We start from the raw sequence: 24133 nt of genomic DNA, 5'->3' as shown, positions 1-24133 counted from the left end.
TACAATTATAATTAGCCATTATGGAGGTTTAAAATAGGCAATATGGGGCCACTCCTCCCAGGTGTACTGAGCGTGTATAACAGAGATTGCATAGTTAACAGACAGCAATGAAAGAAGTAAACATATCCTGGAATTAGCATCGGACAGATCAAATAAAACGAAAATAAAAAATGTTTTAAATAGCCCTACACTGGTATAACAATGAGAGATTGCCTAATAAATGTAATCTGATATACAAAAACAAACACAGACCTATTTTTACAAAACTGACTAGCTGAGAGAAGCAGCATAGCGCTGCCGTGACCCTCATTGCCAGAACAAAAACAAAAAATATTAGCTTCCATGGTTTCGAACCAAGATGCAAAACCCACACCCAAAAACCCAAAACATAATGCACTTCAGGAAGGTAGAAATATATAATGCAACGTTAATGCAACGTAGAAAAGAAAATCAGGATGTCTGTATTGCAATACAATTAAATTAAATGACAGTGCTTAACTAACCCCATCCCAATATATGGATAGATGTACTGTAATACAAAAACAATTACACCCCAACATATACTACCATGTGGATGTAACTTACATACAGTCCCGATTAAGCAGATCCCGTGCTGTAGGGTTCAGTTAACCATATTAGAGCAGTAGTGTTTTCCAAAAGCGAGAAAAAAAAACAAAAACCAAAAAAAAACACACACATTTCTGGTGTTTGAAATAATGCGGCAGATTTAGTCCATAGATTGAGTATTAGATAATCCCAAGACGGATCTTTCCGCTTTCTTCGCCGAGTCAAACATACTGGGTTGGCCGTTGTGAATGATCTTCAGTTTTGCCGGGTATAACAAGAAGTTCTGGACTCCAAGCTGCCTGAGAGATTTCTGAACTGGGGCGAAACATTTTCTTCGCTGGGCAGTAAAGGCGGAGTAATCGGGGAAGAAAAGTAGAGAGCTTCCGTCTAGCCGGGGTGGTGTAGCTACATTTCTGGCAGCCCTAAGAATGAGCTGCCGATCAGTGTAGCGAAGTAATTTAAAAATGAAGGTGCGAGGCCTGTCTCTGCGAGCGCTATATCCATCATAGATGCGATGGGCCCTCTCAATTTCAATAGGCCCGGTCAAAGATGGCAGCCACATTGGTAGGGATTTTTGCAGGAAGTCAATAGGTCCCCCCCCCTCGGTCCCCCCCCCCCTCGGTACCCTCTGGCAAGCCCACGATCCGCAAATTCGATCGGCGGTTTCTATCCTCTAACTCAGCCAGTCGAGATTTAAGCAAGGCAATCTCCGTTTCAGATTCTTTAATGCTAGCCCCGTTTTGGCGCTGGGCAGCCTGGAGAATATCTACGCGCTTATTTTGCTTGTCAACAGTGGAGAAAGTAACGGAAATCTTCTCCTCGGTTTGCTGCAGCCGAGACTGGATGGACTTCATTTCGGTACAAACCGTTTTAATCTCAGCAGTGATTTCGCTTTTTAAACACTCCCTGATGCATTCCACAATAAAATCTCTCAGCGAATGAAGCTGTGACTCTGTTAGCCAGGGCAGCGTCTGACCCCGTGGATCCTCGCGGCTGGGCTCAGTCGCGGTCTGTGCTGCGCACTCTAAGGTAAGTAGCTGCTTTCCGGCTTTTTTACTCTTGGCTTTCATAATTGGGGAAGGGGTATTCGGGTCCATGGCTAACGAATCCCTTTTCTCTGGTGTCTCCATTGTGTATCTTTGTGTATATTGTACCATCTTGGGTAGAAGCCACCGGAAGTCTCCGAAAACCTCATCATAGACTAAAAAAAAAAAGTAGCCTACGGTAACGTTATAAAATATGTGAAATTTGTAAAATATATATATATACACACAGTGTATGTGATTTTATACAGCACTGTATATCTTGCACTGAGAAAACACCACTGGAATAAAGGAAATTATTATGTAATACAGTTCACGTGCAGTCACAGTTTTGATAAGTAGCATTTTCTAAACCATATCATTATGTGCAGTATTAAAATAAGTTAAAAAAAAATATAGCAAATCCACAAAACCAACGAAATACATATTGTATATTTGACATTTTATTTGTAGTGTTCTGTGTAACATGGGCCATTGTTTTACCTTGAAAAAAATTAAATACAGTACCTGGAAGCAGATATACGCGTTTGTAACAAGTGTAATTTGTTATTTTATTTTTTTGAGTTTCACCAAAGTTTCATGTTAATTTGCTGTTTTGTTTCAAAGGAAAATGTTGGTTTCCTTTAATTTTAGTCGGAGGTCATTAATAGGGAATACGACTTTAAGACCAAGCACATGTAAGAATTACCCAGTAATTCCTCAGTCGCCATGTTGTTAATGCTGAGGGTAAGACGTGTTTCATGTTCTCTCTCTTTTATAGACTAGAATCTTTATTTAAAATACATTTGTACATGGAGAAAACTGTTGTAACTCATGTTGTAATATGTATTTATGATGTGTTAATAATAACTCGCTCTTCAAATCGTGTTAAAACTATTATTTTTTCTTGATAACTCGTGTTGTATTATTGAGAGTGTAGTGTTGCGCACTTCTAATGGTTGTTGTTTTATATAGGGAGAGAACGTCTGGAGTGATCTGCATGTGCTGGTGTTCTTTTTATTTTCTGTTAAACAGGTATGTTTCCGACTAGTTATTTTGTGGTCTAAAAAAATGTAAAACTGATAAGTCTTTGCCTATGTGTGTGCGTGTAGAGGAAAGATAGGAAAAAAACAATTAGAATCCGAGTAATAAGGATGTGCATTGTAAACTTTTAATTTGTAGGAACAAAAGACAAAAGAAACCTGTAATACCACTATACGATCTAAAAAAGAAGAAATTGTTTATTGTTTTTGTTTTTATTTAATTTACTATGAATTGGTACATGTCTGATTACTACAAGGAAAAATGTAATTAGCAGTCGCCATGTTGTTAATGCTGAGGGGAGAGAACGTCTGGAGTGATCTGCATGTGCTGGTGTTCTTTTTATTTTCTGTTAAACAGGCACAATAAACAGAGACTGAATCAACATTCGTTAGCACTCGTGTGGTTTATGAAGCAGTGCAGAGAAAAATATCGTAGCAGCAGGATCGTGTCTGCTACATAAAGTGGTGCCGTGACCCGGATCAACTGGTCAGCTGATGCCGATCGCCGGGGATGAAGCAGTGAGCTTGTGAATGTCTGTAAGGTATTAGGTTAAAGGACCAGTTATTCGACGCTGTTATTCCTGCAATTTATTTTCCATAAATGTATGTGTTTTTTTAGGTATAATATTGTTATTTTTTTCTGAAAAACTGTTAAAGGTGAAATACTTTATATATTTTTTTTATTCATAAAGTGTAATTGTATACTGTAAAATGGCAAGTGGGGGAATTGAGGACAATAATTATGACCCTGAAACATCTTTTAAGGGAATGGGTAGGGGTTTGTTACTCAAGAAAGGTGCAGACAAAGATAGTGCAAATCTACCACAATTTAGGAACAAATTAGGATTGGAAGACACCATGCCTATTCCCAAAGTACAGCCTGTTACATCCACGCCAAATGCATTTCCTGCCAGTAATGAAATGGACACTACCCAGCAATTGTGTGATATGATTGAGCAATTAGGGCACCAAATTGGGGATTCTATTGCAACCCGGCTATTAGCTAGTCAGAATAGTGACACCACCCCAAGTAATCTCACTCCAGCGAGTGGAACCTCATTTAAGAAGAGTGATTCGACCCACGTACCTAGCTTTGACCTCACTAAAGTGAATGTGGTAGTTAAATCTGATGTCAGAGAGCCACCTATTTTCAGGGGAGATGGCTCAGAAAAGTGTACTGTGCAGGAATGGATAGAAATGATGGAGACGTATTTGCATAAAAGAGGTTATTCTACCTCAGAGCAGGCTGGTGAGATCTTGAGCCATTTAATGGGGCGGGCCAAGAATATAGTCAAGGTGGGATTGAAAAGTAACTCTTTGTTAAACCCTGCTAGTAATCCAGAAATAATCTTTGACATACTGAAGAGGTATTTTAGTGAAAGTCCCATGTCGTGTTTGCCTTTGGCAGACTTTTATGCCACTCAGCCCAAATCAAGAGAGAGTCCCGTAGATTATTGGGTTCGCTTAAACACAGCAGCTGAAGTTGCTGATGAGTATTTGCAAAAACAGGGTAGGAAAATGGAAAACATGAGTGGGGAGATAGCAATGATGTTTATAAGGAACTGCCCTGATCTTGATTTGGCTGGTGTGTTCAGATGTAAACCCATAAGTAAATGGACAGTTGTAGAGGTTCAGGAGGCCATTGATGAACATCAAAGGGAGCACAAACCTTGTAATCAGAAAGTAACAAATTCTGAAAAAGTCAAAGTCCAACAAGTTGCGGCCGCTGATGCTAGCTTTCCAGCAGTCAATTGTGAGGAATATGGGGCAATGAATGTAGGGGTACGGAAACCTAACAACCCACCAAAAGCGCATGACCCAGTGGTTTCTGAAGGAACTACCTTAGAACGTGTGCTCAGTATGTTGGAGAAAGTTCTTGAGAAAGCTAACCAAACCAACAACCATGGAGTTGTGTCACAGCCAAGAGGTGATGCAGTTCCCTGGAACCGCCCTGTCAATCTACCTTGTCGAGTCTGTGAGGATAAGACTCATTCTACCCGTTCACATTGTATGGGAGAAAAAAGGTGTTTTGCATGTTTTGGGGTTGGACATCAAAAGAAGGAGTGCACTAATGTCAAGACCCCCACAACCCAGCCTAAGCAGGTGAGGGGCAACACAGTACAGGATCAGGAAAACTAGGCTGCTCACATCTGAGAGGGGGTGATGTGAGCGTGTTGTGTCAAGCCCTCAGTAATGAAGAAGATATACAGTCCATTTATGAGGAAAGTTGTAAAACTCTTTCTCATGGTAATGAAGTGATATACCAGAATGTGCATAGGGTAGGGGAAGCTGATAATCTGTTTTATACCACAGTGAGAGTGAATGAGCAAGTTTTGTTGCAGGCCTTGCTGGACAGTGGGTCTATGGCGTGTACAATGAGTGAGGTAGCAGAACAGGATCTTCTGAATGCAGGTATAATTCCTGAAGACAGCCAGTTGCACACAGATATCATTCTTGTAGGATGTGGCGGAGTACAAGTGCAACCTAAATGCATTTATCAATTGGAGATGGAAGTGTATGGGCATGTGGTTAGTGTACCTACCTTGGTTGTACAGGGGCAACGCGATCAATTGATATTAGGCACCAATGTTATCAAGTATCTGCTATGTCAATTTAAACAAGCACCCAGTTACTGGCGTGTTATGAATAAACCTGAACCTATTGACACTCAAGGGGGTGAACAGTTTCTGAGCATGTTGTCTGGATTAAACCGGTGGAAAGGTAACAGTATACCTGATCAGATAGGAACAGTTAAGTTGACTCAAGCAGTGACATTGTTACCTAAACATGAGCACCTTGTATGGGGCAGGTTACCAGTGAATGCACCAGTTTCCGAGGGCAGTACTATACTAGTAGAATCCCCTAGATCTAAACTTCACGAGAAAGATGTCATGGTGGGTAGGGTTGTTACTTCCATGTGGGGAGACAGATGGGTACCTGTTAAGGTTATGAATCCCTGTGATAAGCCAATAACATTGAGAAGGAACTCCAAGATAGCGGATGTGTATCCCTGTGTAGCAATGGAGGATCTGGACGTAAACTCTGACAATGCATCTAGTGAAGTCTTGAGAATGCAAAGCCAGCAAGTACATGGGAGTGTGACTGCTAGTAACACTGCACCTTCAAACGGTATTGATCCTTGTGACACGCTCAACAATTTAGGATTAAGTGACATTGATGTTAAGTCTTGTGAAGTGTCTCAGTACTGGAAGAAACGGCTAGTTGAGTTGATACAGAGATATGAAGGGGTGTTTTCAAGACATAAACTAGACTGTGGAGAAGCAAAGGGCTTTGTTCACAGGATTCATTTAGCTGATGATCGACCATTTAGACTGCCTTACCGACGTGTTCCCCCGGGGCATTATCAAAAACTGAGACAGGTCTTAACTGAAATGGAAGAAAGAGAAATCATCAGGAAATCCACTAGTGAGTGGGCCTCCCCCCTTGTGCTTGTATGGAAGAAAAATGGGGACTTGCGCATCTGTGTAGATTATCGCTGGTTAAATGCGCGTACAATCAAAGACGCACACCCATTGCCACATCAGGCGGATTGTTTGGCTGCTTTGGGGGGAAATGCATACTTTAGCACAATGGATTTGACTTCTGGGTTTTACAACGTGCCCATGAGTGAAAGTGATAAGAAATACACAGCGTTCACAACTCCGTTGGGGCTCCACGAATTCAATAGGATGCCTCAGGGACTATGTAACAGCCCTGCAAGCTTTATGCGTCTCATGACTAACATTTTTGGAGATCAGAATTTTTTGACACTGTTATGTTATTTAGATGATTTGCTGGTTTTTGCACCCACGGAGGAGGAAGCGCTGAAGAGGCTCGAGATGGTTTTCATCAAGTTGAGTGTTCATGGGTTAAAGCTAGCTCCCAAGAAGTGTTACTTCCTGAGATGTAATGTGAAGTTTCTGGGTCATGTTATTAATAGGAGTGGAGTGTCAACTGACCCAGACAAGGTGGAGGCCATTACTAGCATGGACGAAGTGGAACTCATGGACACTGATGGTGTCACACCATCTCAGAAGAAGATTAAATCTTTTCTAGGTATGATAATGTACTACCAACATTTCATTGAGAATTGTTCTAAGATCGCTAAACCCCTATTTGCTCTCACTGCTGTTCCGGGGGGAAAGAAACCCAATAATAGAGGTGCTGCTGCGTTTCGGAAGCTTAGTCCAAAAGATTGGACACGGGAACATCACGATTCATTCCAGAAGCTTAAGTCCGCTTTGTTGAACTCAGTCATGTTAGCTCATCCTGATTTCAGCCGTCCATTCATATTATCTACAGATGCGTCGCTAGACGGCTTAGGTGCTGTGCTGTCCCAGGTCTCTGAAGGAGAGAGTAAAGCTCGGCCTATAGCATTTGCAAGTAAGACTCTCAATCGTGCTCAGAGTAGATACCCAGCACATCGACTAGAGTTTCTGGCGCTTAAGTGGTCCGTCTGTGACAAATTTAGTCATTGGCTAAAAGGCCACAGATTTACAGTATGGACCGATAATAATCCTCTCACATACATCCTGACTAAGCCAAAGTTGGATGCTTGTGAGCAGAGGTGGGTTGCAAAGTTAGCACCATATAATTTCAGTATCCAGTACATCCCAGGCACCAAGAATGTGGTCGCTGACGCCTTAAGTAGACAACCTTTCACCAAAGGACGAGTTGGTCACAGACTAGTTAATGAACCTTATGGAGCCTTGCTTGAGGAGGCGGAACAGATTATGGAAAATGCAGTACAAGATGTGTTCAGGGTAAGCAACAACAATCAAAAGATTGAAGAATTCAAGACCCAGAGTAACCCCGGGCCCATGTCGCTTTATAGTGAGGAAGTAGCCGCAGTATTCGGAAATCACACTGAGTGGGAACTAGGTGCAAGAACCAGGGCAATCTGCCTAGCTCAAGACATCCAACAGTTGACTCCACCAGGTCAAAGTGCATTACCTGTGTTCACACTTAAGGAGCTTCAAGATAAACAGGAAGAAGATGACATACTGTCCAGAGTATTTCATTATGTTTGCAGGGGCCGAAGACCATCCAGGAGGGAGAAGTTTAAAGAACCAACCAGAGCTGTAAAAGTGTTAAAGCAGTGGAACAAGTTGAAGTTGCTTGATGGGATTCTTTATAGGGTGTCTAAAGATCCCCTGTCTGGTAAAAAGAGGTATCAGTACGTTGTGCCTGCTACTTTACTGAAACATGTGCTGCAGGGTGTACATGACGAGGCAGGGCATCAGGGCCAGTATCGGACATTGTATTTGGCAAGACAGAGGTTTTTCTGGGTAGATATGGAGAGGGATGTTCGAGATTACGTCAGGTCTTGTAAACGTTGCGTAGTAAGTAAGGCTGTTGAGCCTGAGGGGAGAGCTCCCCTTGAAAGTGTCAAAACAACAAGCCCATTGGAACTGGTCTGTATCGATTTTTGGTCTGCGGAAGACTCCAGTAACAGAAGAGTGGATGTGTTAGTGGTTACAGACCATTTTACTAAATTAGCTCATGCATTCCCTTGTCACGATCAGTCTGCAAAACAAGTAGCCCGTCAGCTGTGGGACAAGTATTTCTGCATTTACGGATTCCCAGAAAGAATTCATTCAGATCAAGGAGCTAATTTTGAGAGCCAGTTGATACATGAACTGCTGCAAGTAGCTGGAGTAGGGAAATCTAGGACCACTGCTTATCATCCCATGGGGAATGGTAACGTTGAACGGTTTAACAGAACACTGGGCAATATGATTCGAGCGTTGTCACCAAGAGAGAAACAAAAGTGGCCACAATTGTTGCAAACATTGACATTTGCTTACAATTGTACTGCACACGAGACTACCGGGTACCCCCCATTTTATTTGATGTATGGAAGAGTGCCACGGTTACCAGTAGATGTCATGTTCCACAATGTGGAGAGAAATTGTGATTTCACAGACTATGACAAGTATGTTGTTGCCCTGCGAAAGGACCTTCAGGAGGCTTTAAAGTTAGCTCAAGACAATGCCACAAAAGGTCAACAACGTCAGGCCGAATTGTACAATAAAAGGACCAAGGGTGCTGATATTGAAGTAGGTGATCAAGTCCTTCTTGCCAACAAGGGGGAACGAGGGCGCAGAAAATTAGCAGATAAATGGGAGTCTACTTTGTATACTGTAGTTGCTAAGAATGCAAGATGTCACACTTACAAAATCAAAAATTCCAGAACAGGACTGGAGAAAATAGTCCATCGCAATTTGCTAATGTTGGCTAATTTCTTGCCAATTGTAACAGTAAGTGAATCTGAGGAGTTTCCACTCAGTGAGCTATCCGAATCAAACTCTGCAAGCGGAGAGCCTGTTCAGGAGCTATCAGATTTGCAAGAATCAAGCAGACGGACGGCTGATTGGGTTATGCAAACCTCCATTTTCGGGGAGAGCGTGGTTGTGGATGAAGTTGATGATGAACCAAAAACTTGGAGTAATGGCAGTCCACTTCAGAAGGATCCAATAGACGTTTCTTGTGAAGTCCCAAGTGTGAGGGAGAAGATCGTGAACATGGACGATGGATCTTCAAGACTGGAAACTGTGTCCGAAGCTTCTGAGAAAATATTAACAATTAAGTCGCCACCTGTTTCTGGAACTGTTACACAGATTAGAACAAGAGTGGGTAGACTTGTTAAGCCAGTAAACAGGCTTATACAGAATATGACACAACAGAGTGAGGAAAAAAACCCCAGTGTTTCTGTTAGAAAATGGGCTAAATCGTTAATTTCAACTGCAGTGAATTAAAATAGAGATCCATTTAAAGAAGCGTATTTTGATTGACAATTTACAGTATTTTGTTGAAACATCGTTAATTACATGGTGAAGTCATTTAGGATTCAATGTGAGGTGTATAGGGCACCTTGTGAAGCGGGTGACAGAATGAGAGTTTTGCGCTGCTTTCTTCTGTTACTTTCCCTTAGTTGGGTAACTGGATGTTGCATATTGTGTAATATAATAGTCCTGGTAATAAATGACATGTTGTGTGCTGGAGCGGTTAAAGCTAAAATGTGAAGAGTAATGGGATAATTAAGATGTTTTATTTTTGTTAATTGTCAATGATTTTTGTAAAAATTTTGGTGAAATTCAGTGGGGAGGGTGTAACAAGTGTAATTTGTTATTTTATTTTTTTGAGTTTCACCAAAGTTTCATGTTAATTTGCTGTTTTGTTTCAAAGGAAAATGTTGGTTTCCTTTAATTTTAGTCGGAGGTCATTAATAGGGAATACGACTTTAAGACCAAGCACATGTAAGAATTACCCAGTAATCCCTCAGTCGCCATGTTGTTAATGCTGAGGGTAAGACGTGTTTCATGTTCTCTCTCTTTTATAGACTAGAATCTTTATTTAAAATACATTTGTACATGGAGAAAACTGTTGTAACTCATGTTGTAATATGTATTTATGATGTGTTAATAATAACTCGCTCTTCAAATCGTGTTAAAACTATTATTTTTTCTTGATAACTCGTGTTGTATTATTGAGAGTGTAGTGTTGCGCACTTCTAATGGTTGTTGTTTTATATAGGGAGAGAACGTCTGGAGTGATCTGCATGTGCTGGTGTTCTTTTTATTTTCTGTTAAACAGGTATGTTTCCGACTAGTTATTTTGTGGTCTAAAAAAATGTAAAACTGATAAGTCTTTGCCTATGTGTGTGCGTGTAGAGGAAAGATAGGAAAAAAACAATTAGAATCCGAGTAATAAGGATGTGCATTGTAAACTTTTAATTTGTAGGAACAAAAGACAAAAGAAACCTGTAATACCACTATACGATCTAAAAAAGAAGAAATTGTTTATTGTTTTTGTTTTTATTTAATTTACTATGAATTGGTACATGTCTGATTACTACAAGGAAAAATGTAATTAGCAGTCGCCATGTTGTTAATGCTGAGGGGAGAGAACGTCTGGAGTGATCTGCATGTGCTGGTGTTCTTTTTATTTTCTGTTAAACAGGCACAATAAACAGAGACTGAATCAACATTCGTTAGCACTCGTGTGGTTTATGAAGCAGTGCAGAGAAAAATATCGTAGCAGCAGGATCGTGTCTGCTACACGTTTATCATATCAACAACACCAACATGTGTTGTAAAAATAAAGCAACAATTGTTTTGAAAACTGTCCAAAATATTTACTTGGGGGCTAAGAATGAAAAATGTCAAGAAAAAAAATGCCATTTTTTATATGGAAATTGTCAAAATAAAGGGGAAGCTGGAAGGTAAGAATTTACCAGTCAGGACAATGGCATTTAAATACGACTACTATTAAACTGTATCTCTTGGTAATGTGGTTTCTTCTAGAGGTTTTCAAACTGGGGTACACGTACCCCATATGCCAATTGCACAGCTTCTTCGCTGGAAAAAGCCTTGCATTTAAAGGGTTAAATCACTTTGTGCAGCCGATTTCTGTACTTATTCAACGTAGATACATAAAGAGCGAATAGGAAGCTGAGCGATTGCCATATGTGGCAAGTGTACCCACTGTTCTGCCCCAGTAAACCACGTTGGGCCGGGCTAAATACAAGTGGGGCTTACAGAGGGGTTGCCCCTCTCTTCAGGTACCTGCAGAGAAATCAGCGGCCCAACGTGATTTAACCCGTTAAATGCAAGGCTACCTATTCAACATAGATACATAAAGTGAATAAGAAGCTGAGCAATTTGCATATGTAGCAAGTGTACCCGCTGTTCTGCCCCAGTAAACTACGTTGGGTCGGGCTAAATATAGGTGTAGCTTGCAGAGGGGGTGCCCCTCGCTGGGTACCTGCAGAGAAATCAGCGATCCAACGTGATTTAACCCATTAAATGCAAATCTACTTATTCAACGTAGATACATAAAGAGCGAATAAGAAGCTAAGTAATTGGCATATGTGGCATGTTTGCCCTCTGTTCTGCCCCAGTAAACCACATTGGGCCGGGCTAAATACAAGTGGGGCTTGTAGGAGGGTTGCCCCTCTTCAGGTACCTGCAGAGAAATTGGCAGCCCAATGTGATCTAACCCTTTAAATGCAAGGTTACTTCTTCAACGTAGAGAAATACATTTATGCACTTAAAAGCTTAAGAATAAGAAGCTGGCGAATAAGGCAACTTCAGCCTCGTGTTTTACAGAGTAAATGTATGAAAAGAAGACAGACGTAGCCATAATACAGTCAAATTTAATGTCACTTCTGTTATTGTCACACTCTGCTTATTCTTATCAAATTGAAATGTCCCAGCCCGAATATAATGCATGCTGGGACTTTGATGTTTTGTTTTTAAAATGTATTACTGTTCAATGCATTGCTGAGTTTGTTGCGCTCTCATTTCAGGTGGTGTCTGGAATGATCCAAATGCAATTAAAACAGCAGGTGGAGGCGTGAAATAAATATATTTATAACTTCTCTTATGCAATTATTTCAATAGTGATTAATACCTTTTGCGGTCCATTTCAATAAATTAAAAGTAAATCAGCTCATTTTTGCTGTTTAATCTACTATTTGTTGAAATACAAGTAAAACTTCAAAGAAAAGTTTGAAGTATAAGAGGTATGTACGTTTTTTTTCACATTTGAGGTAAGAAAGTTTCAGACTTTTGATACTGGTACAGATGGTAATTCTAAGTGATTTAGTTTTGCCGCTGCAATGGTAAAAACAGCTAAACTCTTTTGAGCTGTATAGAGACTCACTGTAGTTTCAAACAAGTTTTTCTAACTTGTATGAGGAACTATCGTTCCTCTCAATAGATCATCAGTCTGATTCCTTGCAGCCACAAGGAATCAGGCACTGTAAACCTTGAGGGAATAGAGTGCGCTGATGCAAAAAGTAATTTAGCACAGAGGTCGTTGATGCACTGAGGCGTTGAGGTGGTGGGGCACTGAGGGTGTCGAAGCAGCAAGGCTCTGGGGCACTGGGGGGTCGAAGGTACTGAAAAGCACAGAGGACACCACTGCAGGGAGCTTTGAAGCGCCGCAGGCGTCGGGGTTTCGAGTCCTCGAGGAATTGAGGGTATCGAAGCACCGAGGTACCGAGGCTATGGAGCACCAGGGACCCGAGGGTATCGAGGGTACTGAAGCACAAAGCTTGAAAGCCTTGAAGGCATCAGGTCCTCGAGGCACCAAAGGTGTCGAAGCACCAAGGTACTGAGGCTATGGGGTGGCGGAGCACCGAGGGCAACGATGCTCAGGGCTTGAAAGCCTTGAAGGCGTCGAAGTGCTGAGGCATATAGTCCTCGAAGTACCGAGGATGCCGAAGCACCAAAGGCACCGAGGCTATGGAGCATCGGGGCACGAAGCCACCGATGTTGGGCAACACTTGAACACCGAGGGCGCAGAGGCTGCGAGGTTCTGAGGCACCAAGGACCCGAGGGCATGTGGGCATCGCGGCCTAAACACTGGGGCGTCGAAGCACCAAGGCACTGAGCTGTGTGTCTTTGTCTGGGCTGCTTGCAGTCACACAACCAGGAAAAGTGCGTAGCTTGCAACGGTGTGGAGCGTAGCCTTCAGACAATTGCAGTCTGGTCTGCGTGCAATCACACAACTGGTGCAGCGCGAAGCTTACAGCAGCGTGGAGCAATCATCAGATGGTCCTGTCTGCATCGCTTGCAATACACAACCTGTGCAGTGTGTAGCTTGCAGCGGGGTGGCACAGCCTACAGATGTGGAGAAAAAGACAGGAGAGAGAGACTCTCTGTGAGGCGTGTGAGTAATAATGGAATTTCCAGACAGTACTTTACGTGTAAAAAAAAAGTTTTTCTTTATTAATATTTACACGGAAAAAAAAACAAACAAAAGAAGGATGTGAGGGAGGGCGTGCTGGAGAAACAAAACGAAAGGATCGGAAGCTTCCTAGTCCTCTTCGTGATGTGCTGAATAAAACAAAAGAAAAAGAATCAAAACCAAGAGAACAACGTGAGTAAAGCTTCCGACCGTGAAAAATAAAAACAACAAGAACCCGGCACTGATTCTCTCCCTCCAGCCTTTCCTCCGCCTACACTTTGTGGGACCAACCCCGGACACAGTAGCACGTTCCCTTTAGTATGCAAAGCCCCGCCCCGGTAGTCAGTGGAACACCAATTCCAACTGACAGGTGTCCTTGAACCTCACGTGACTCCAGTGGCTGGAATTTACATACTCGTACTTCCGCCCCTCACCAAGGTGCCGCCCCTCATAAAGATGACTTTCGTCATGGTCACGAGATCTTGGTAAGGGAAGTCCCGAGTTGGTTTGATACCTTCTACTGTCGGGAGGCTGAATTACAGACCGAAACCCCTTTGACTCATCACATATCCCACCCCTCAGAGTGGAGCCGAAGGAACACTCGGAAACCTCTAACCCCCCCTTTTTCCCCCCCTCCCGGGAAAAAAAATCAGCGTTTTGGTGTAACTTACCCGCACGATGCCTTATTTGAAAGGCGAAGGGTTGGAGCGCCAGGTACCACCGCGTAATCCTAGCGTTTGAATCCTTCATTGTGTCTAACCACTTTAAAGGGGCGTGATCTGTGATGAGTACAAAGGGTCGTCCCAGAAGATAGTATTTTAAGGACTCCATAGCCCACTTTACTGCCAGGCATTCCTTCTCTACTACTGAATACCTCTGTTCCCTGGACAGTAACTTCCGACTGATGTATAATATCGGGTGTTCTATACCATCTCTCTCCTGGGACAGAACCGCCCCCAGACCAGTCTGCGATGCATCTGTCTGAAGGATGAACTCTCGGCTGAAATCCGGGCTTACTAATGCTGGGGCCTGACTCAAATTAGTTTTAATAGATTCAAAGGCCGTCTGACACTCTGCACTCCATTTAATTTTATTTGGAGCGTTCTTTTTAGTGAGATCAGTGAGAGGGGCGGCTATAGTGGAAAAGTGTGGAATAAAGCGGCGGTAATAACCGGCCAACCCTAACAATGATCTCACCTGGGTTTTCGTGGTAGGTACCGGTGAATCCAACAGAGCCTGGACTTTTGAAACCAGCGGTTTCACTCTACCCTTACCCATTATGAAACCTAAATATTTAGTTTCTTCTTTTCCAATAGCGCACTTTGCCATGTTCGCTGTGAGACCCGCTTTCCTCAGAGACTGTAAGACGGCTTCTAATCTATTCAAATGTTCTTTCCAGGAAGAACTATAAATAACTACATCGTCGATATACGCAGCAGCGTACTCTCGATGAGGTTGTAATACCCTGTCCATCAGTCTCTGGAAGGTAGCAGGAGCTCCATGAAGTCCGAACGGCATAGTGCGAAATTGAAAAAGACCCTCTGGGGTTGAAAATGCCGTTTTCTCACGAGAGGCTTTAGTTAATGGAATCTGCCAGTATCCTTTCGTCAGGTCCAAGGTTGAAATAAACCGGGCCCGCCCCAGCTTGTCTAAGAGTTCATCTACTCGAGGCATGGGATATGCATCAAACTTAGAGATAGCATTCACCCTCCTAAAGTCTATACATAACCGTAGTGACCCATCTGGCTTGTCTATTGGTACAATTGGGCTACACCACTCGCTTCGGGAAGGTTCAATTACCCCAAGTTTCAACATACACTCCACCTCCCTCCGAACAGAATCTCTCCGACTCTCTGGAATGCGATACGGTCTCTGTCTGACTCTTAGACCTGGCGGAGTGATAATAGCATGTTCGATCAAATGCGTTCTTCCAGGCACGTTAGAAAACACATCAGCAAACATATTAATTAGATCGCTTACCTCTCTGCGCTGATCAAGAGTTAATTGTTCCCCCATCGGGACCCCAATTGCTGACACTGGCTCAATTGAGGGTCCAAAGTCCTCTCCCTCCTGTGCAGGAAATATAAAATGGACCTCCCGTTCTTTCCACGGTTTGAGGAGATTAACATGATAAATTTGATTTTCTTTCCGACGCCCAGGCTGTCGGATCTCATAATTGACTTTTCCAATCGCTCGAATAACCTCAAATGGACCCTGCCATTTAGCAAACAACTTAGATTCCGATGAGGGAAGCAACAACACCACTTTGTCCCCAGGCCGAAAGTTCCTGATTCTTGCATTTTTATTGTAGCATTGCTGCTGCTTCTGCTGTGCCGCTTTGAGATTATCATGCGCCAATCGACCGACTAATTCTAAGCGATCGCGTAACTGTAACACATATTTTACTACATTTTTAGACTCTTTTGACTGTTCTTCCCAACCTTCTTTTATGAGATCCAAGATACCCCGCGGCTGCCGACCGTACAAGAGCTCAAACGGTGAAAATCCCGTTGAAGATTGTGGTACCTCACGAACTGCAAAAAGTAAGTAGGGAAGCAGCTTGGCCCAATTGCGTTTTTCTTGATCTACAAAGCGGCGCAACATACTTTTTAAAGTCTGATTAAATCGTTCAACAAGCCCATCCGTTTGAGGATGAAAAACTGAGGTTCTAATTGAACGAATTTTTAATAATTTGTATAATTGCTGAATACAGCCAGACATAAAATTAGTGCCCTGATCAGTGAGAATTTCTTTCGGGATTCCCACCCTAGAGAATATTTTTACCAATTCATTTGCTACTACTTCTGCATTCATAGAGCGTAAGGGAACAGCTTCTGGATATCGTGTTGCGTAGTCCACTACTACCAAAATATACCGATACCCTGAGTCTGCTCCCTCCAGAGGGCCTACTAAATCTACACCAATCCTCTCAAACGGTACTCCAATAATGGGCAGTGGGACCAGAGGTGCGGGGCGAACTAACTTCAGGGCAGCTAATTGACATTCTGGACACTCAGATACATACTTCCGCACAAGACCGTAAACCCCTGGCCAAAAAAACCGGGCCAGAATTCGTTCCTGGGTCTTTTCAGTTCCTAAATGACCTGAAAATGGAATGTCATGCGCTAATCTCATGACTTCCGACTGAAAAGGCCCCGGAACCAATAACTGTTTTACGAGCTGTCCCGTCCCGGGAGCACGGGTTATTCTATATAATAAGTGCCCAGATACAGAAAAATGCGGAAATACCACTGGTTGTCCTTCCTGCATATCCTTCCCCTCGACATATCTAACCCGTTTCCAAGCGTATTGTAACGTGGGATCGTTTTGTTGTTCATATCCCAGGTCAATATCTCGGTCCCAATGGTTAGGTACACTGAGAGGAGTATCTTGTATTATTTGACCTTCCACATCAGTAACCTCGCAGCCCCGGTCACACTGAACACCTACTCCCTTACCCTGCCGTTTCAGAGATTGGTTTACTTTTGAGTCAGACACCTCCCCTTGTCGTCTCAGAGTTCCCTCATATTTTTCCACCCGGCGCTCTCTTTTTGTTTTTCTGGGGCGGATTTTAGGGTTAAACAGGTCGGTTTGCAACGGGAAAATCTCGCCAATTGTTTTCTACCGTTGCTTAGATTGTCCCCTGGTAGAAACTAAGACCATTTCCCGACCTAAAATACGATCAAAAAACGGCCAGTCTCTTCCCAGGAGAACAGGGTATGGCAAACATTGTGCTACAGCCACTTTAACGTAAGCTGAATAACCATCAACAGTAAGTTTAACTTTAGTGGTGGGATAAACCCGAGTTTCTCCATGGATACAGGAGATAGCCACTTTACCCTGTGGCTCCCAGGTTACCCCCTCCAAGAGAGCTTGTCGAATCAATGTCTGTGCACACCCAGAGTCCGCAAATGCGTAAGAACTCTTATCCCCGACCTGTACTCTTAATTGATAAGGGCCCTCCCGACATTCCCCAATGTTCCTACCTGTTACCGCTGACCAGGATCTTTTTGCCAGGTCCACCTCCATCATCGGACAATCCCTGGCAATATGTCCGGGCTCATTACACCTGTAACACACTGGGGTAGAAGGCACCAACGGAGTTTGTTTGTCCTGTGAGTCAGTGACCGACAGGTTAGGGGGTTTTCCTCTCGCCCAAGATGGGGCTAACCTCGGCCTCCATGGTCTAAAGGTCTGGTTACCCCCTCTGGGCTTCATTGATTGGTTGGTCCGGGTTGGCTTAGGGGCAGGAGTGGGGTCAGGGACGGCGCCTTCGTTCGCGTCTTCATATGCCTCCGCCAGGATGATGGCTTTCTCGAGAGTGGTAGGTTGATTCCGTTTAACCCACTCCCGGTTTCCTGGCGGTAGTATAGACGCGAACTGTTCTATCGCGATCTTCTGCACCAGTTCTTGGGGGGTGTGTTCTTCTGGTTGCAGCCACCGGGTGCATTGATCCAGGAGATACTGTCCCGCAACCCGGGGCCGCACCCCCTCGGACAGCTGGTATTCCCGGAAGCGGCGCCGGTATGTTTCTTCTGTGATCCCGAGGCGTGAGAGAATAGCTTCTTTTACTTTGGCATAATCCGCTGCCTCTGTGGCCATTAATGCCCTATACGCTGCTTGAGCTTCCCCTGTCAAGCAAGGTGCCAGTTTCATGGCCCAGTGTTCCTTGGGCCACCCTGCTGCTTCTGCCACTCTCTCAAAGGTGACCAGAAAAGCCTCGGGATCATCTTCCGGAGTCATCTTTTGTAACTTCGGTTGTGTTGCAAACATCCGGGCAACCGCTGTTTCCGATGCTGGTGTCGACATTTTCTCCACCAGCTGTCCAAAGAACTGGGCGAGCTGTTCCTGGCGCCGTATCTCCCTCTCCTCTCGTTTCTCCTCCTGCTCCCTAAACATTGCCAAGACTGTAGCTGGATCCATCTCCCACAATGACACCACGTGTGAGGCGTGTGAGTAATAATGGAATTTCCAGACAGTACTTTACGTGTAAAAAAAAAGTTTTTCTTTATTAATATTTACACGGAAAAAAAAAACAAACAAAAGAAGGATGTGAGGGAGGGCGTGCTGGAGAAACAAAACGAAAGGATCGGAAGCTTCCTAGTCCTCTTCGTGATGTGCTGAATAAAACAAAAGAAAAAGAATCAAAACCAAGAGAACAACGTGAGTAAAGCTTCCGACCGTGAAAAATAAAAACAACAAGAACCCGGCACTGATTCTCTCCCTCCAGCCTTTCCTCCGCCTACACTTTGTGGGACCAACCCCGGACACAGTAGCACGTTCCCTTTAGTATGCAAAGCCCCGCCCCGGTAGTCAGTGGAACACCAATTCCAACTGACAGGTGTCCTTGAACCTCACGTGACTCCAGTGGCTGGAATTTACATACTCGTACTTCCGCCCCTCACCAAGGTGCCGCCCCTCATAAAGATGACTTTCGTCATGGTCACGAGATCTTGGTAAGGGAAGTCCCGAGTTGGTTTGATACCTTCTACTGTCGGGAGGCTGAATTACAGACCGAAACCCCTTTGACTCATCACACTCTCTTTTTTTAATAATAAATTATTATTATTATTTTTATTATTGGACCTACACACCGCTTTATGGGTGAGTGGTTTGAATGTGCGTAGGGTCTGCTCGACAGTAGGCCAGGCCTAGAGAGATTGCACACGGTTGTTGTTTTTTTTTGGTTTTTTTTAAACACACAGACACTCAACAGCAAGCTGGAGTGTAAGGGTCTGTGGCAGGCTGGCTCGCAGTGGTGACGTCACGGACCAGGAAGTAGAAACCAAAACAATGGATGGGCGGTTGAAGCTGAGTGCAACTGCACTCAGCGTATTTATTAATAAACAAAACAAAAGATTTAAACAAAACAACAAAACACAAAACAAAAGGGCACGAGGGCCAAACGAATAAACAAACAAACAAGTAAGTGTCGTGCTGGATAATCCAGCACGTTTTAGGAATTGTTTTTAAATGTTGTTCTTTCTCTCCGCTCCCCGTACTCTCCTCTCTACACTCCACCACGAGTGCAGAGAGCTGCAGGTTTATATACTCTGGCCGAGGGATTAACTAGTTGTTAATTATTTTATTATCCCTCGGTCAGAGTCTGCACGCGTTTGGTAAGGATGCATGACTGTCAGCTAGTTAAATAATCAGTAGCTGATCAGCCATGCATCCTCACGGGTTTTTAAATATAATAAAAGACGTGGCGCTTTTATCCGCGCCGCAAACAAAAATACAAATAATAATACATAGGGACGGGACACTCCGCCACACATGCCCCCCCTTGTGCGCTGCACACATGGCCTTTTCGGCCACCTCCCCCCTTAGTCCCCAAAGTCCTGGTTAGCAGTCCCGGCGCAGGAACAGGGGCAGTAACGGGCCAAGGGTGGCGGCCACGGTGGGATGTCCTCCTCCCACCCAAACAACTGTAACGTCCCAGTGGATGACGCACAGGCCGGTTCCTCTGGCTAGAAAAATTTTGGGGGTGGTCTACAGACCTGCCCCCCCTTCTTCATGGCCGGCAGCTCCCCTCCGTGGGGCTCCGGCCACCCTTTCTCCTGCAGCGAAATTGCTGCGGGGGAAGCTGGTCTCCTGACCTCCCCCCGCTTCTTCATGGCTGGCAGCTGCCCTTCACGGGGCTCCAGCCACAGTATTTACTGCCGCGAAAGTGCGGCTGGGGGAGCTGGTCTCCTGACAGCAGCAGCAGCAGCGGACCCTCGGGAGGCGACAGCAGTAGTAGCAGCGGACCCTCGGGAGGTGAACTCGGGAGGGGAGCCCCTGGCCATGGAGGCGGTGGCGGGAGCTCCACTTCTTCCTCGTTCCCTGTAGCTGGTGGCTCTCCAGGCGATGCGGAGCAACAGGCAGACCCAGGTGATGTGGAGCAACAGGCAGCCCCAGGCGATGCGGAGCAACAGGCAGCCCCAGGCGATGCGGAGCAACAGGCAGCCTCAGGCGATGCGGAGAAACAGGCATCCTTGGGCGAAGCGAGGCAGGCATCCTTGGGCGAAGCGAGGCAGGCATCCTTGGGCGAAGCGAGGCAGGCATCCTTGGGCGGTGCGAGGCAGGGCAGGAGCAGTCCTTCCCATGACGGTGGATGTGGAACCAGCAGGTATTCACCCTCTGCTGGTGGAGCTGGGAGCGGCAAGCAGTCCTTCCACAGCGGCTGAGGCGGAACCAGCAGGCATTCACCCTCTGCTGGTGGAGGTGGGAGGGGCAAGCAGTCCTCCCACGGCAGTTGAGGCGGAACCAGCAGGCATTCACCCTCTGCTGGTGGAGGTGGGAGGGGCAAGCAATCCTCCCACGGCGGTTGAGGCGGAAACAGCAGGTATTCACCCTCTGCTGGTGGAGGTGGTGGAGGCAGAGGCAGCTCTTGCTGCTCTGCTCCTGGCAATGGTGGAGACAGAAGCAGCTCCTGCTGCTCTGCTCCTGGCGGTGGTGGAGACAGAGGCATCTCCTGCTGCTCTCCTCCTGGCAGTGGTGGAGACAGAGGCAGCTCCTGCTGCTCTGCTCCTGGTGGTGGTGGAGACAGAGGCAGCTCCTGCTGCTCTGCTCCTTGTGGTGGTGGAGACACCCTCTGGGTGCTGGTTCCCCGGCTCCCCCCCTTCTGGGCGATGGATGCACGGGCTCCCCCCCTCTGGGCGATGGATGCACGGGCTCCCCCCCTCTGGGCGATGGATGCACGGGCTCCCCCCCTCTGGGCGATGGATGCACGGGCTCCCCCCCTCTGGGCGATGGATGCACGGGCTCCCCCCCTCTGGGCGATGGATGCATGGGCTTCCCCCCTCTGGGCGATGGATGCACGGGCTTCCTCCCTCTGGGCGCTGGATGCTTGCGCTCCCCCCTTCTGGGCGCTGGGTGCTCGCGCCCCCCCCTTCTGGGCGCTGGGTGCTCGTGCTCCCCCCTTCTGGGCGCTGGGTGCTCGGGCTCCCCCTTCCGGGCACTGTAACCTGTTTCTTCGCCTTCTTGGCACCGCCCCTCCTTCCCTTCTTCGGGACCAGCAGTTCCACCTCCTGCCATGGAGGGGGTTGGTTGGGTGGTTTATGCCCGACCTTGCCGACGGCAAAGCACCACTCCTCCCCTTTGAGGCAGGTTTCCTGATCCACCTGCGGCAATGGTATGGCCTTCAGGTGGATCCACTCCTCCGCAGTCTCCACCTCACCTCGATCAAAGGCCTGCACAAAGAGGGGGTCTCATATGGGCACACCTCAGGGAGGTGCCCATACTCCAGGCAGGCGAGGCACCACGTAGCCCCTCCTTCCTTTAACTCCCTCTGATGCTCATGCCACCTCTTCATGTATGCATCAACTTTATCCATTTTTTTTTCTTTTTTTCAAGCACAAAAAACACTATTTGAAAAAGAACAAAAAAAACATCCTTTCCTTTCCTCTATTACAATTACAAATTATGACTACCCACAACACTGTATCAGAAGCCATGAAATGTCTATCAGGTAATATGTGTATAGTAGTCAATTGCACTGAATTTGATAACAGCTTAATTTGTCAAAAATGTAAACTCAATCAGGAGTTGAAAGAAAAAATACTTTCACTTGAACAGTGCATATCCAACCTTGGAGGTATCACAGAGATTGAGAAGTGGATTGACTTCAGTTTCAATTTTATCAACACTAAATGCATTGGTCCCTCCAGCCTCCCCAACGATGATACACAGGGGCTCTCTGTTCTAAGAAATACACTGAATCTGGAGGTTTCATCCTCCACCCCAGCTGGCTCCCCTGTACCCAGGAGGCAGTTTGAACAAACTGCTTGCTCATCGCAACCAGTGGATATTGATGTCTATTAAAAGGGGATCAAGGTCTCAGGGCCTCTACACCACTGCCTCATTGGCTAGAGATAAAAAACAGATATTTCAGCCAGCCTGAAAAACGTAAACCTATAGCAAGTAAGGTGCTTAGTAAGGAGTTTAGCAAATTCTTATCAACTTGCTATCAAGCATGATAGAATTGTGAATTTGGGAGATTTTAAACCTTATTTATTAAGTGCGCGTCAGGCGCGTCAGGTCCAATTTATTTTCACACGCGCAGTTAATTTTAGATGCGCTGTTTAAAAGTATTTTTTTTTCCACAGTCAAACAGGTTTAAAAGGCCCTGCATATCAACAAAGCACTCACTAGGCATCTCCAGCCCCGCCCCACCCTTTCGTTCGCTATAGCTTTCACATATGCTAAGAAATAAATAACAATAATAATAATAATAGTCTTACAAACCGATCAATCATCTCCTGATCACTCGTTTATCACCAAACGCCTCAATAATACAATCCAAGTCATTATTTTATTACTATAACATCTCAAAAAAGCTCTGCAAATGTCTGTGATATTCTCTGAGCGCTGATGCATTAGCAACCAGCTTGTTTCCTTATGGCCGCCGTTATCTGATGCCAGGGGCAAGTATGATTATTCATGAGATACGCCCTTTTTGTTTTTTTTTCGGCTTGTCTCGGCTCCTGTCGCTTCCACTTGGCCATTGAATGGTTTTCTCGGCTTTTTCCGGAGAAAATACGACTAGAAACTCGCGGACGTAACATTCAGAATTTAATCTACCCAGTAATCCTGTAATCTTGGACCACTCCCCTATCATTTTTGAACTTTCATTATCCAGTCCAATAAACCCCCAGGAACATTTTATTAAAACCTGGTCCCTAAACTCCTCCACTCCTGGTGAGTTCTTGGGCGCTTTGTCCTCATCAGCACTTACTGATTCGGGATCAGTCGATGCTTTAATAGACAATTACAGCTCTCCCTTAATGAACATCTTAGATATCGTAGCTCCACTAAAAACAAAGTCTTTCTTTTTTTTTAAATTCTCTTCCTGGTTCAAAGATACAACTCGCATACTCAAACAGAAGTGCCTTAAATTAGAGCATTACAGGTTTCTTACCTTGCCTGGACTTAGAAGGTTGCACTGTCCTCTGCCAGGTCCACCTACTATTCATATTTAACCCTTTGTAGTCCATTTATTCAGCGTGTCTCAGGCTCGTCAGGTCCAATTTATTTTCACACGCACAGCTTAGTGGGGGACACTGCTGCTGTACCCTTGAGCAAGGTACTTTACCTAGATTGCTCCAGTAAAAACCCAACTGTATAAATGGGTAATTGTATGTAAAAATAATGTGTAAGTCGCCCTGGATAAGGGCGTCTGCTAAGAAATTATTAATAATAATAATAATAATAATAATAATAATAATAATAAAATCACTGATATAAGAAACCAGATAACTGTGGTCAATTCAGATGATTTAAACACCATTACCGACACTGCTATTTCCCTGCGTCCTTCAACACCAGAATACATTTTTGAATCCTTTTCTTTAATGAGTCAACTAGATTTAACTAATCTAGTTATGAAGGCAAAATCCACTACCTGATCTTTAGATTCCATTCCTACTAAATTATTGAAGGAAGTTCACTCTAGAATTGAAATTTCTATTCTAAATATTATTAACGGCTCCCTTTCTTCCGGTATTGTTCCAAATTCATTTAAGATTGCAGTGATAAAACCACTACTTAAAAAACCTTTTTTGGATCCTGCAGTCCTTAACATTTATAGGCCTATTTCTAATCTCCCCTTCTTATCAAAAAATTTAGAGCGAGTGGTGGCTAATCAATTAAATGCATTCCTTGCAGCCCATAATATCTTGAGTCAGGCCTTCGTCCTGGTACAGTACCGAAACGGCTCTCACCAAAGTAATAAATTATGTTCTATTATCCTCTGATTCAGGCCTTGCTTCTGCCCTAATCCTTCTAGATCTAAGTGCAGCTTTTGTTATAATAGACCATCTAATT

General features: G+C 44.7%; 2 protein-coding genes across 3 annotated transcripts in view; one reads left to right on the top strand and one right to left on the bottom strand.

The window, feature by feature from the left end:
• LOC117400553 (protein spire homolog 1) overlaps positions 1-24133 on the top strand; it is a 267989-nt gene that overhangs the window by 93750 nt on the left and 150106 nt on the right. The window lies entirely within an intron of this gene.
• Positions 13389-18303, bottom strand: LOC131736906 (zinc finger and SCAN domain-containing protein 29-like). The gene is made up of 2 exons (XM_059022586.1): positions 17314-18303; positions 13389-13476 (listed from the first exon to the last, which is right to left on the bottom strand). The coding sequence occupies exons 1-2, from the start codon at positions 18248-18250 to the stop codon at positions 13457-13459; spliced, it is 957 nt and encodes a 318-aa protein (XP_058878569.1). The 5' UTR covers positions 18251-18303; the 3' UTR covers positions 13389-13456.

This window comes from Acipenser ruthenus, chromosome 4 (genome assembly GCF_902713425.1).
Source record: "Acipenser ruthenus chromosome 4, fAciRut3.2 maternal haplotype, whole genome shotgun sequence".
NCBI classification, from domain to species: domain Eukaryota; kingdom Metazoa; phylum Chordata; class Actinopteri; order Acipenseriformes; family Acipenseridae; genus Acipenser; species Acipenser ruthenus.
The sequence above is the reverse complement of the archived record's forward strand: the minus strand, read 5'-3'. Positions and strand labels throughout refer to the sequence as shown.